Source organism: Culex pipiens, chromosome 1 (assembly GCF_016801865.2).
Source record: "Culex pipiens pallens isolate TS chromosome 1, TS_CPP_V2, whole genome shotgun sequence".
Lineage (NCBI taxonomy): Eukaryota > Metazoa > Arthropoda > Insecta > Diptera > Culicidae > Culex > Culex pipiens.
In genome coordinates, this window is record NC_068937.1 from 68,555,491 (window position 1) to 68,570,560 (window position 15,070).

At 35.8% G+C, this 15,070-nt stretch overlaps 2 protein-coding genes across 2 annotated transcripts in view; one reads left to right on the plus strand and one right to left on the minus strand.

Moving 5' to 3' along the window:
- The window catches only part of LOC128093327 (uncharacterized), a 481,727-nt gene that overhangs the window by 108,270 nt on the left and 358,387 nt on the right, over positions 1-15,070 (plus strand). The window lies entirely within an intron of this gene.
- On the minus strand, positions 12,978-14,715 carry LOC128093864 (craniofacial development protein 2-like). Its single transcript, XM_052711715.1, has 3 exons — positions 14,667-14,715; positions 13,761-14,219; positions 12,978-13,018 (listed from the first exon to the last, which is right to left on the minus strand). The coding sequence occupies exons 1-3, from the start codon at positions 14,713-14,715 to the stop codon at positions 12,978-12,980; spliced, it is 549 nt and encodes a 182-aa protein (XP_052567675.1).

The following is a 15,070-nucleotide window of genomic DNA, read 5'->3' on the forward strand; positions in this document are numbered from 1 at the left end:
CTCCAAACCTCCAAACCTCCAAACCTCCAAACCTCCAAACCTCCAAACCTCCAAACCTCCAAACCTCCAAACCTCCAAACCTCCAAACCTCCAAACCTCCAAACCTCCAAACCTCCAAACCTCCAAACCTCCAAACCTCCAAACCTCCAAACCTCCAAACCTCCAAACCTCCAAACCTCCAAACCTCCAAACCTCCAAACCTCCAAACCTCCAAACCTCCAAACCTCCAAACCTCCAAACCTCCAAACCTCCAAACCTCCAAACCTCCAAACCTCCAAACCTCCAAACCTCCAAACCTCCAAACCTCCAAACCTCCAAACCTCCAAACCTCCAAACCTCCAAACCTCCAAACCTCCAAACCTCCAAACCTCCAAACCTCCAAACCTCCAAACCTCCAAACCTCCAAACCTCCAAACCTCCAAACCTCCAAACCTCCAAACCTCCAAACCTCCAAACCTCCAAACCTCCAAACCTCCAAACCTCCAAACCTCCAAACCTCCAAACCTCCAAACCTCCAAACCTCCAAACCTCCAAACCTCCAAACCTCCAAACCTCCAAACCTCCAAACCTCCAAACCTCCAAACCTCCAAACCTCCAAACCTCCAAACCTCCAAACCTCCAAACCTCCAAACCTCCAAACCTCCAAACCTCCAAACCTCCAAACCTCCAAACCTCCAAACCTCCAAACCTCCAAACCTCCAAACCTCCAAACCTCCAAACCTCCAAACCGCCAAACCGCCAAACCGCCAAACCGTCCAAACCTCCAAACCTCCAAACCTCCAAACCGCCAACGCCAAACCGCCAAACCTACCCAAACCTCCAAACCGCCAAATCCGCCAAACCTCCAACCGCCAAACCTCCATAACCGCCAAACCGCCATTTCAGCCTTTCGCCAACACCTCCGCCAAATCCGCCTAACACCATTCCTGACTAAGAATTACCGCATTTCAATTCCGAATTCCGCAATTTCAGAATTACAGAATATCAGAATTTCAGAATTTCAGAATTCAGAATCAGCATTTCAGAATTTCAGAATTTCAAGAATTTCAGAATTTCAGAATTTCGAATCAGAATTTCAGAATTAAGAATTTAAGAACTTAAGAATTTACAGAATTAAGAATTTAACGAATTTACAGAATTAAACTTACAGACTTTAAGAATTAAGAATTTACAGAATTCAGAATTTAAGAATTTAAGAATTTAAGAATTTAAGAATTTAAGAATTTAAGAATTTAAGAATTTAAGAATTTAAGAATTTAAGAATTTAAGAATTTAAGAATTTAAGAATTTAAGAATTTAAGAATTTAAGAATTTAAGAATTTAAGAATTTAAGAATTTAAGAATTTAAGAATTTAAGAATTTAAGAATTTAAGAATTTAAGAATTTAAGAATTTAAGAATTTAAGAATTTAAGAATTTAAGAATTTAAGAATTTAAGAATTTAAGAATTTAAGAATTTAAGAATTTAAGAATTTAAGAATTTAAGAATTTAAGAATTTAAGAATTTAAGAATTTAAGAATTTAAGAATTTAAGAATTTAAGAATTTAAGAATTTAAGAATTTAAGAATTTAAGAATTTAAGAATTTAAGAATTTAAGAATTTAAGAATTTAAGAATTTAAGAATTTAAGAATTTAAGAATTTAAGAATTTAAGAATTTAAGAATTTAAGAATTTAAGAATTTAAGAATTTAAGAATTTAAGAATTTAAGAATTTAAGAATTTAAGAATTTAAGAATTTAAGAATTTAAGAATTTAAGAATTTAAGAATTTAAGAATTTAAGAATTTAAGAATTTAAGAATTTAAGAATTTAAGAATTTAAGAATTTAAGAATTTAAGAATTTAAGAATTTAAGAATTTAAGAATTTAAGAATTTAAGAATTTAAGAATTTAAGAATTTAAGAATTTAAGAATTTAAGAATTTAAGAATTTAAGAATTTAAGAATTTAAGAATTTCAGAATTTAAGAATTTAAGAATTTCAGAATTTAAGAATTTCAGAATTTCAGAATTTAAGAATTTAAGAATTTAAGAATTTAAGAATTTAAGAATTTCAGAATTTCAGAATTTCAGAATTTCAGAATTTCAGAATTTCAGAATTTCAGAATTTCAGAATTTCAGAATTTCAGAATTTCAGAATTTCAGAATTTCAGAATTTCAGAATTTAAGAATTTAAGAATTTAAGAATTTAAGAATTTAAGAATTTAAGAATTTAAGAATTTAAGAATTTAAGAATTTAAGAATTTAAGAATTTAAGAATTTAAGAATTTAAGAATTTAAGAATTTAAGAATTTCAGAATTTCAGAATTTCAGAATTTCAGAATTTCAGAATTTCAGAATTTCAGAATTTCAGAATTTCAGAATTTCAGAATTTCAGAATTTCAGAATTTCAGAATTTCAGAATTTCAGAATTTCAGAATTTCAGAATTTCAGAATTTCAGAATTTCAGAATTTCAGAATTTCAGAATTTCAGAATTTCAGAATTTCAGAATTTCAGAATTTCAGAATTTCAGAATTTCAGAATTTCAGAATTTAAGAATTTCAGAATTTAAGAATTTAAGAATTTCAGAATTTCAGAATTTCAGAATTTCAGAATTTCAGAATTTCAGAATTTAAGAATTTAAGAATTTAAGAATTTAAGAATTTAAGAATTTAAGAATTTAAGAATTTAAGAATTTAAGAATTTAAGAATTTAAGAATTTAAGAATTTAAGAATTTAAGAATTTTAAGAATTTTAAGAATTTTAAGAATTTTAAGAATTTTAAGAATTTTAAGAATTTTAAGAATTTTAAGAATTTTTAGAATTTTAAGAATTTTAAGAATTTTAAGAATTTTAAGAATTTTAAGAATTTTAAGAATTTTAAGAATTTTAAGAATTTTAAGAATTTTAAGAATTTTAAGAATTTTAAGAATTTTAAGAATTTTAAGAATTTTAAGAATTTTAAGAATTTTAAGAATTTTAAGAATTTTAAGAATTTTAAGAATTTTAAGAATTTTAAGAATTTTAAGAATTTTAAGAATTTTAAGAATTTTAAGAATTTTAAGAATTTAAGAATTTTAAGAATTTTAAGAATTTTAAGAATTTTAAGAATTTTAAGAATTTTAAGAATTTTAAGAATTTTAAGAATTTTAAGAATTTTAAGAATTTTAAGAATTTTAAGAATTTTAAGAATTTTAAGAATTTTAAGAATTTTAAGAATTTTAAGAATTTTAAGAATTTAAGAATTTAACAATTTCAAATGTTTAGATTTTTAAAATTTCAGGTTTTAAAATTCTATAGAATTTTAGAATGATGATCTCGATGATGATGTTTTCCTTGAGAATTAGTGACGGCTTCACCTGAATTGCTTACTACATTACCATATTAGTCCTACATTTTTACCAATGAATCAAGATTTAGCATTGTGTCCAATGTCCATACAAAAATGTTTTCAAAATACAAATTCAAAAGACGCTTACTGAAAAGTGTTCTGATCGATACGATTTCTTTGACAAAGTTATGCAGTCCAGCCTCGATTATCCGAAGGTTTCTATGGGACTTTGGGGTTCTATGTGGACTTCCGATAATCGTATCAAATTTTTGTTTTGTTTTTTTTTTTTGTATTTTGTTACTTTGAACAAATTTAAGTTCTGCAACTCCATTTTATTAAAATTCAAATGGTTGATTGTCATCCAAGTACATTTTCCTTATGAACGCCATGGACCATTTCCGAGATGTCCTCCAAAATGAAGAATTTCGATACCAATATTGACAGGTTTTGCCCTGATCAGATATTGGCCACTTCGGTTGTTCCGGAGAACCAGTTCCGGAGTGGCCACCAAATTATTTCGGTGGACCCTTTCTGAGATGTCCTTGCAATATGAAGAATTTTGATACCAATATTGACTGGTTTTGCTCTATCTCCAGGGCTGTGGAGTCGGAGTCGGAGCCGGAGTCGGTGGAGTCGGGTCTTTTTAGGGACCTGGAGTCGGAGTCGGAGTCGGAGTTGTCAAAACTCGAATAGCTGGAGTCGGAGTCGGAGTCGGAGCTGGCTAAATTTTATGAGCTGGAGTCGGAGTCGGAGCCGGAGTCGTAAATTTCTAATAGACCTGGAGTCGGAGCTGGAGTCGAAGTTATCAATATATTTTATATAATTTATGAACTTATTTATTGTTCAATATTTGTTATAATTTTTTGGTTAATTACCAATTTTTTAAATGTATTTATTGAATCGCGTGCACTGCGTTAACATTTTTTTTAATCAATTTATTTTTTGGATCAAGATAATTATCAGATGTCATGTTGTTTTCGAAGCATTTTTATTGTGATTGGAAAGCTCTTATTGTGTAATTTCACTAAGATCACAGCATGATAATCTGTAAATCCTCTCTTGTCAATGTTTGTATACACTAAACTATAGTTTCATAACTCATGCAATAGTAAACAATTGTGGCTGTGTAGTCAAAAAATTAAAATATATTTGAATAATTATTAACATATTTAATTGATTCTTTGCTGTCTCTTTTTGCTTGTATTTACAATATTTAAAAAAAGTATTTACACCCCTTGGGCCCTATGCGCATTTTGTGAAGAAACATGTTAAGAATTCAAAGTGTGACAAAAACCTAGTACTACGTTTTATTCAAAAACTCATGCCGAACATTTTGCTACAAAAAGCTCATGAAAAGATGATTTCTATGAAAACTTCTATAACAAATACTATTACAGAAATAAAAAAGGTGCTAAAAAAGTTTGTACACCTTTCGAAAATTAACATAAAGTTATTTGTTGACAAATCACCATAAATCTAGCCCCCCAACTCCAAATTGGCATCTTTGACCGATATAAAATAATTTAGATTGAATATAAAGTTTACTAACTACTTTGTATAAAAGTTTACATAACTCTGGAAATTCTATATAAAACTTATCTAAACTTAATTTTGCAAACTTTTAATTCAACCAAATGTCAATATATCACCATAGAATTGCTAAGATTTTAAGTAGATCTTTTTTTATAGGAAAATTAAGGTTCACTATCGGTACTAACGAAAAAAAATATATTTAAAAAACATTTGTAAAATTGACATTATAACTCTACTAATAAATTATCAACTATTATACTGCCCCTGATCGCATAAAAAAAGTCGAAGCAAAAAATATATGCAAGTGGTGGATCCCTAAATAATATCTTTGAACAAGTCTATTTTTTTAAACACCTTAAATCGGGGTGATATAATTGCTATAATTTTAATTTATTTTTCAAATTTTCTCATTATTTATATGTTTAAAGTGTGTACTGGGCTGGATCACACAATTTCCATGTACGTCCTCTGAAATAAATTCAAAAGAGCTTTAAAAAATAGTGACCTTGAAAATTGTCTATTTCAAAACCAGGATATCTTTGATAGTTACTGTGTTTCTTCAAAATTTCAGCCTAAAGTTATGCAATTTGATTTTATATGTCAATTCGATCATGAAGGCTAACTTTCTTTTAATATTTCATAAAAAAAAGTACAATTAAAAATTAGTTAGCTAGCATATAAATAAAAAAATGAAAGTAAATTTAAAGTAATTAAATAAAAAGTTCCAATTTTTCAAACAACAAAATTTAAATTTATTTACAAAATTGTTGTGCTTAAAATGCGTTTAAATCTGAAGATATTTATGATTTTTGTTTATATAACGCTGAAAACATGTAACATAGAACAACGAACACTTATCTACCAAGCTTAGTATGGTTCCATACCATTCTGCTTGTATACATAATTCGTATTTAGAATTTTGCGAAACACCCCGAACATAAATGTCACCCCGGTTTACAGTATTCGCGCAAGTGTGAACTGAAATGTGAGTGATGTGATTAATTCAAATTTTAAAAATATTTTAAATATAGATTAGGCGTCGGAGTCGGAGTCGGAGCCGGAGTCAACAATTTGTGGAAAGCTGGAGTCGGAGTCGGAGTCGGAGTCAGCTAGAGTTGGAAGGCCGGAGTCGGAGTCGGAGCCGGAGTCATCAATATGTGGAAAGCCGGAACCGGAGTCGGAGTCGGAGTCAGCTTAACTCAGAAAGCCGGAGTCGGAGTCGGAGTCGGAGTCGCTTGAAATATGACCCGACTCCACAGCCCTGGATCAGCTATTGGCCACTTCGGTGGTTCCGGAGTGGCCAGTGGCCACCAAATTATTTCGGTGGACCATTTTTTAGACGTTCTTCCAAAATGCAGAATTTTGATACCAATATTGACTGATTTTGTCCTGATCAGATACTTCGGTGGTTCCCCGGAGGACATTCAGAACCAGTTCCGGTGTGGCCAAAATGAAGAATTTCGATACCAATCTTGACTGGTTTTGCTTTGATCAGATATTGGCCACTTCGGTGGTTCCCCGGAGGACATTCAGAACCGGTTCCGGAGTGGCCAGTGGCCACCAAATTATTTCGGTGGACCCTTTTTGAGATGCCCTTCCAATATGAAGAATTTTGATACCAACATTGACTAGTTTTCTTCTGATCAGATATTGGCCACATCGGTGGTTCCCCGGAGGACATTTAGAACCGGTTCCGGAGTGGCCAGTGGCCACCAAATTATTTTGGTGGACCATTTCTGAGATGTCCTTCCAAAATGAAGAATTTCGATACCAATATTGACTGGTTTTGCTTTGATCAGATATTGGCCACTTCGGTGGTTCCCCGGAGGACATTCAGAACCGGTTCCGGAGTGGCTAGTGGCCACCAAATTATTTCGGTGGACCCTTTCTGAGATGCCCTTCCAATATGAAGAATTTTGATACCAACATTGACTAGTTTTCTTCTGATCAGATATTGGCCACTTCGGTGGTTCCCCGGAGGACATTTAGAACCGGTTCCGGAGTGGCCACCAAATTATTTTGGTTGACCATTTTTGAAATGTCCTTCCAAAATGAAGAATTTCGATACCAATATTGACCGGTTTTGCTCTTATCAGGTATTGGCCACTTCGGTGGTTCCTCGGAGGACATTCAGAACCGGTTCCGGAGTGGCCAATGGCCACCAAATTATTTCGGTGGACCCTTTCTGAGATGCCCTTCCAATATGAAGAATTTAGATTTTTTTTTTATTTACAATTTAAAATTCATTTCGAACCATTTTGCAATTTTTTTATTAAATGTACTTTATTTATTGCATTAAACAATTCTTCAGCTCATTTTGTTCGAAATTTTGAGTAGCGAAAAGCTGAACAAAACATCAGAATCAATTTAAATCGCTTGATTTGCAAGCGACTGACCTCGGTTTGCACAGGTCGGTCGCGCGACCAATTTGACAGTTGCTTGTTCGTCGCTTGTAGCGCAGCGAAAAATCGCTTCTACTCTGAATAGGCGAGCGATTTCTGCTGGCCGCAAATGAGTCGCGCGTAGTCGCTTCGCCTGTCAAATTAGTCGCGTCGCTTGTAGCGTCGCTTGCAGCGTCCACTCTGTAAGGGCCCTTAGTCATTCACTGCCCTTTAACAGATACAAATAGATTGATACAGATGTATTTTTTTTTTTTTTTTTTAATTTATATTTGTTTTGATTTTCTCTTCCATGTACATTCATTCAGTTAAAATATTATTGAGTGTCCAATCACAATCGATGACTTTTCACCTCAATTTTAAATACTAGCAACTTTCATTTATTCATGAAATATTGTAGCTTTCGCTATTCAGTGATTTCAAATGTAGGAGGTCCTACATGTACAAAAGGGAAAAGGGATACCTTAAAACTAACTTATAAACTATATAAAGAGCGGATCAATGCAGCTGAAGACTGCAATGATTTTTGTCGAAATGCATCAATTATCTTATTGGACATAACATCCAAAGTGTCAACTTCGGCTAATTGATGAAGTTCACTGGTGCTGAACCAGGGAGGAAGTTTCAGAATCATTTTCAGAATTTTGTTCTGAATCCTCTGAAGTTTTTTCTTCCTGGTTAAGCAACAGCTTGTCCAGATCGGCACAGCATAAAGCATGGCAGGTCTGAAAATTTGTTTATAAATTAACAGTTTATTCTTGAGACAAAGTCCAGAATTCCTGTTTATAAGTGGATACAAACATTTAATATATTTGTTACATTTAACCTGGATACTTTCAATGTGATCCTTGTAAGTAAGGTTTTTGTCAAAAGCAAGTCCAAGATATTTTACTTGATCCTCCCACTTTAAATTTACCTCATTCATCTTTATAATGTGATGACTTTTTGGTTTAAGAAAATCAGCCCTTGGTTTGTGAGGGAAAATAATAAGTTGAGTTTTTGCAGCATTTGGAGTAATTTTCCATTCTTTCAAATAGGAATTGAAAATATCCAAGCTTTTTTGTAATCTTCTTGTGATGACACGAAGGATTCTACCTTTGGCGGAGATGCTTGTATCATCAGCAAAAAGTGATTTCTGACATCCTGGGGGCAAATCAGGCAAGTCAGAAGTAAAAATATTGTATAAAATTGGACCCAAAATGCTTCCTTGAGGGACGCCAGCACGTACAGGTAGTTGATCAGATTTGCTATTCTGATAACATACCTGCAGAGTACGATCCGTCAAATAATTTTGAATAATTTTCACGATATAAATCGGAAAATTAAACCTTTTCAATTTCGCAATCAAACCTTTATGCCAAACACTGTCAAATGCTTTTTCTATGTCTAGAAGAGCAGCGCCAGTAGAATAGCCCTCAGATTTGTTGCTTCGAATTAAATTTGAAACTCTCAACAACTGATGAGTAGTTGAATGCCCAAGGCGAAATCCAAACTGCTCATCAGCGAAAATTGAATTTTCATTAATGTGCGTCATCATTCTATTAAGAATTATTCTTTCGAATAATTTACTAATAGATGAAAGCAAACTAATGGGCCGATAGCTTGAGGCTTCAGCAGGATTTTTATCCGGTTTCAAAATCGGAACTACTTTGGCATTTTTCCAACTACTGGGAAAATATGCCAAATCAAAACATTTGTTGCAAATTTTGACCAAGCTACTTAAAGTTGCTTCAGGTAATTTTTTAATTAATATGTAAAAAATGCCATCCTCACCAGGGGCTTTCATATTTTTAAACTTTTTGATAATAGATTTTATTTCATTCAGATCCGTATTAAAAACATCATCTGATGAAAACTGTTGTTCAACAATATTCTGAAATTCTATTGAAATTTGATTTTCAATAGGACTCAGAACATTTAAGTTGAAATTATGAGCACTCTCAAACTGCTGAGCAAGTTTTTGAGCTTTCTCCCCATTAGTTAATAGAATATTATCACCATCTTTTAAAGAAGGGATTGGTTTTTGAGGTTTCTTAAGAACCTTTGAAAGTTTCCAAAAAGGTTTGGAATAAGGTTTAATTTGTTCGACATCTCTTGCGAACTTTTCATTTCGCAGGAGAGTGAATCTGTGGTCAATAACCTTTTGCAAATCTTTTTGAATTCGCTTCAGTGCAGGATCACGAGTACGTTGATACTGTCTTCGGCGAACATTTTTCAGACGAATCAGAAGCTGAAGATCGTCATCAATAATGGGAGAATCAAATTTGACTTGGACTTTAGGAATTGCAATATTCCTAGCATCCAAAATTGCATTAGTTAAAGATTCCAAGGCTGAATCAATATCAGCTTTGGTTTCTAAAACAAAATCATGATTTAAATTATTCTCAATATGATGCTGATACCTGTCCCAATTAGCTTTGTGATAATTAAACACAGAACTATTGGGTCTGATAACTGCTTCATGAGAAATTGAAAAAGTTACTGGAAGGTGATCAGAATCAAAATCAGCATGAGTCACTAAAGGACCACAATACTGACTTTGATTTGTCAAAACCAAATCAATTGTTGATGGATTTCTAACAGAAGAAAAGCAAGTTGGCCCATTCGGGTATAAAACCGAATAAAGACCAGAAGTGCAATCTCTGAATAGAATTTTACCATTGGAATTTACTTTTGAATTATTCCAAGATTGGTGTTTGGCATTAAAATCACCGATGATCAAAAATCGAGATCTATGCCGAGTAAGTTTATTCAAATCCCCTTTGAAATAATTTTTATTTTCCCCAGTGCATTGGAAAGGCAAATATGCAGCTGCAATCATAATTTTCCCAAAAGAAGTTTCAAGTTCAATGCCCAAACTTTCAATAACTTTCAACTTAAAGTCACGTAACGTGCTATAAGTCATACTACGGTGGATAACTATTGCAACTCCACCGCCATTTCGATTAATTCTGTTATTGGTTATAATTTTATAATCTGGATCACTTTTCAAATAAGTGCCAGTTTTTAAAAATGTTTCGGTTATAACAGCAACATGCACGTTATGAACTCGTAAAAAGTTGAAAAATTCATTTTCTTTCGCTTTTAAAGAGCGAGCATTAAAATTCATAATATTGATGGAATTACTTAGATCCATGATTAAACTTCAGGGTAAGAACAACATCATTCGCAAATTTTAATCCAATCTGGATAGCTTCCATCATGGATGTAGCATTACTCATTGTTTGAATCAAACCAAACAGTGAGTTTTGCAAAAAAGTCATTTTTTCAAACGTAACATCGCCGAGATCAGAAGATCCCAAAGCGTTGCCAGCAGAAAAATTTTCAAATGAAATTTGAGGTACCTGCCCAATTTGAAAATTGGTAGAGGATTTAAAATTCGTGGATGAACCCGAACCCGAAACGACGTTGGCATAAGAAATGCCATTGCTGTTACCTAACTTTTCCACGGTAGGGGTATTGTTCGAGTGAGACAGCACGAACGTTTGATTTAAAGATGCAGGTAAAACCTGACTTTGAGAAAATTTCGGTTTGGATTTCGGCTGATGCTTAGCACGAGAATCCAAAACCTTTTTTCTGATGGGGCAATCCCAGAAATTTGATTTGTGATTTCCACCACAATTTGCACATTTAAATTGGGTGACTTCTTTCACGGGACAATTGTCCTTGTCGTGAGAAGAATCCCCGCAAACCATGCATTTTGGAACCATGGCGCAATGATCAGTACCGTGACCGAATGCCTGGCAACGCCGGCACTGGGTCAGATTCTGGCCATTACCGCCATGTTTCTTAAAATGCTCCCACTTTACCCGTACATGGAACAAAAACTGTACTTTGTCCAAAAGTTTCAAATTGTTGATTTCATTTCTGTTGAAATGAATCAGATAAAATTGTGAAGTCAAACCAAAGCGAGAAATATTCCCGTTTGATTTTTTCTCCATTGGTATTACTTGGGATGATCTCATCCACCGACAAGTCGTTGGAGAGACCTTTCAGGACCGCCTTGAATGGACGAGCATTCTTGGTCTCATACGTGTAGAAATTGTGTTTGTGGTTTTTCAAATAACCAACAAAAGTTTGGTGATCTTGTAAAGATTCCGTCAACAAGCGACATTCTCCTCTTCGACCAAGCTGGAACGAAACCTTCAAATTGCAAGTTTCCTTGCAATTCTTCAGTTGCGTTCGAAAGCTGGCCAAATCGGAGACGGAAGTCACTACAATTGGCGGAGCCTTTACTCGTTTCTCGACGGCAGAAAGCTCAGTACGAGGAGAAGGATCCTTGTCAACAGTTTCGGATAAAACACCGAAACTGTTAGCCAATGGAATTGGAGGATTGACCTCACTTTCAGAATCAGAATCAGACCTCGGATGAGGCTGTTTTCTTTTTCTGTTTCCGTTAGCCGGTTTAGCGTTCAAACGCTTCACCGACGTAACGACCAAATCTTCAGAAGATTTGCGTTTACCTTTGTTTTGACGCATTTTGCAAGCAAAGTTCTCTTTAAAAAGATGGCTTCGTTTGTAAAATACAACAAAATTTCAGGTGGGGTTAGCCTTGAAAATACTGTTTAGAATTTGGGAAAATAACTCAGGTAGTCTTTAAAAAGACTGTGATTTTTTTTTAAATAACTCTGCGCTTAGGTAGTAAAAAATACCGCAGCTCTAGTGTCCGTTCACCTCGAAGGTTCGCAAGACACTCAATACAGATGTATTGATTATTAATTCAACTCTGGCAACCCTGCCTATACTGGATAAAAGCTCAGTCTCAGGGTTAGTCGACAATGTCGACTCGACATTCCCACGCGCGGAGCTGTCAAACTGTTTGCGACCTTGAAAAACAAAACAAAATTGCTTTCATCGTCTCGGTCTCGCTGCGCTAAATTGTCGAGTGAAAATTGATATGCTGGTGTGACGATTCCATCAGCATCCTTTCCATCGTCGCCAGTGCACTGTCCCTCATGGGAACTTGGACATCCAGAGAGTGAGTGAGAAAATGAATTATTTTATGATAATCCGGGGGTTAGGGGGAAAGCAGAACAAAATCAGGTAATGGACTGATCAAATTTTAATTATGTTATTTTCCAGTGATGGACATAATCCTCGATTGCCAATATTGTCAAACCTCCGCTTGGCCCGGTCGGGTTGGACGAAATTCTGATGGAGGGCAACGAGACTATCATCAACGATGGAGCCCAGCTTATCGATTGTCGTCATCGCCGCTGGGTTGCTAAAAAATGCTGGCTAGCCGCCGATCACCTGGCCTCCCTCGTTGGACGAGTTAGGTCGTGAAACGCCCATCAACGAGCTGATCCGGATAAGTGTACCAAATCCAAGTACGGCTTCGCACACCCAAGAACAAGGCCAGCGACGAATTTGCCAAATCGTTTTGGAGAAGGTTATTCAAGAAACCCGATCGTCAGCATTGCCAATAACACCATCGAACTTGAGGCCAAGCTGCCGATCTACCAAATTACAGCCAGACCGGCGATCACGCCGGATTCTATCGTAATAATCTAATGTTACCTAAATTCTACAGGTTTGTTTTGTTTTTTTTCTATCTTCCTAATTTTTAGTGAATCAAAATAATACCTATACTAATTATTTGTGTTTAAAGGTCTCATTGCACGTAATTATGGAGCTGCAACGGTGACAACAGCGGCAGCAGCCAAAGTAGGCTATCGTCGGCAGAAGCGCAAGATCTGCGCGGATTCCGAGAAAGAAGAAGCGGCTGGTGTACTATATTAGTACAACTTCGAAGATCCGGATTGCAGTGACAACGAATCTGCCGAGGATATCAGGAGCAACGCGTCAGGTACATGGTTCCCGTAGAGCATCCACACGCCTGGGACTACCGACGATACTCCACTCTGTCTGCTCCGGGCTAACCGCTACCGGCGATGTGCTAGGTCTCATGATTACAAACGAGCTAGTGTGAGTTGGACACATGTAAGTTATTTTTTTTTATTTCCATTCTTTTCAGCGTAACCATTCGGCCAAGCCTGCTCCGTTGAATCTAGAGTCTGCATAAAATTAGCAAATTTTTTACCTTTGGCATTTTACAATGATTAACTTTAGTTTATTTTTGGTCAAGCAGAGAATAAATTCTAGAGTATTTTTTCAAAAGATCCTATGCGCAATGGTTTTCCTGTGTTGATAGCATCTTAAAAAATAATCTACAATTAAAGTGCTTAGTTTGATTATAAAATAACCTAAATGTGTGCATTTCTGAACTGCATCAAACGGTAATAAAATTTGAAAATTACGTCAGATTCTAGATTCAATGGAGCAAAAAAATTTTTGACTTGGGTAAATTTACGTAGATTTCATCGGAAATTTACATGTTTTGAAGCGCTGTTTGTTCGGCACAATTACATCGGATGAAACTTAAATTTAAAATGAATTTGATGTAAATTCGCATCATTAATGACGTGCACTTTTGGTACATCATTAATGATGTAAATTTACCGGATTTTTTTTTCTGTGTAGGCCGTTGTCATTCGTGCGAGGATGAAGGCTCTCCTTGCCGATGACAGGATGGAAGTAGGCTTCCCTTCCGACCTGCGCGTTTGCGTCTCCGATGACTATCTTCACGTCGTGTCTTGGGCACTCTCCATAGGTCTTGTCGAGACGCTCGTAGAAAGCGTCTTTATCGTCATCGGGCTTGTCGTTCGTCGGCGCGTAGATGTTGATCAGGCTGTAGTTGAAGAATTTGCCCTTTATTCTTAACACGCAGATCCGGTCATTCACCACCTTCCACTTGATGACTCGGTTCTTCTGATCCCCAATCACTACGAAACCGACTCCGTGCATCGCCTTTTCGCCGCCACTGTAGTAGATGTGGTACTTGAAAGAGGTGTTGGCGATGGGGTCCACCGCCGTGAATTCTCGCTCTACATGACCGGGCCATCGAACTTCCTGGATGGCGGCCACATGCACGTTCAGCTTGTGCAGCTCCCGGGCAAGAAGGCCAGCACGTGCAGGATCTTGGAGAGTTCGAACCTTCCAAGTACCGAGTTTCCAATCGTTGTCCTTTTTACATCGCCTGGTCTGATGCCGATTTATCCGTCCTGAATTTCTTCTTTTGTTTTTCTGAGTTGGTGTTTCGCTTCGGTATGCCGCCTAACCAGGGCTGCGAATACCTAGTCTCGGGGTGGGGCTGCCACTTTGCAGCTTCCGGGACCCAGCTGAGGTTTTCTCTCGACACCGTAACGGGGGCTTTTGTCTCGAAGCTTAACGGTACAGCTACACCCTCCGAAGAGGGTGGAGCCCCCCCTACCCTGTCAGCATACTACCATAGTTCCCACCGGGGTTGGTTACCCGATCTCTCCAATGGTTACTAGTATCCCGGCCAGCGCCGCGGGGAGGCCAGGGTATCGGAGTTACTGAACAAGAGGCTAAAGGACCACTTGGTGGGTCTATTTTATACCTACGGTACTTGTAGTACCTATGGTACGCGTTGTCCAGTCGTTCGCTGACCATTCACTTACCATGACTGTGAAATCATCCGATAAGTCATCATCATCTACAACGGTCTCAGGTTTAGCTATTTTTCTTGTGGTGGGACACAGAATTTTCACCAAAGTGAACCTTTTGCTGCTAATAGACATGTGAAATTTATTAGTAATTTAATAAAAAAAAACTTAATTTCGGCTATAAACTTTGAAAAAGAACGTAAATAAATGTAATTATAATGAGGAAAGAAGAAATATCAATAATGCTACTTACCAAGCTTGCATTAATTTAACAATTACTTTTGGCAACACACTTTCACTGCATTTGATTAAATTTTTTCAACGTACTCCGATTCCTGAAAAAATATTTTGAGTTTAGCTTA

Excerpts from the sequence above, each read along its gene's own strand:
- LOC128093864 (XM_052711715.1), bottom strand. The coding sequence starts at position 14,715 with ATGGTCAGCGAACGACTGGACAACGCGTACCATAGGTACTACAAGTAC. Across the intron at positions 14,220-14,666 it reads CCATAGGTACTACAAGTACC|ATCCTGCACGTGCTGGCCTT; the intron begins GTAGGTATAAAA and ends GAACTCTCCAAG. Across the intron at positions 13,019-13,760 it reads CTACTTCCATCCTGTCATCG|ATTCGTTGTCACTGCAATCC; the intron begins GCAAGGAGAGCC and ends TATCCTCGGCAG.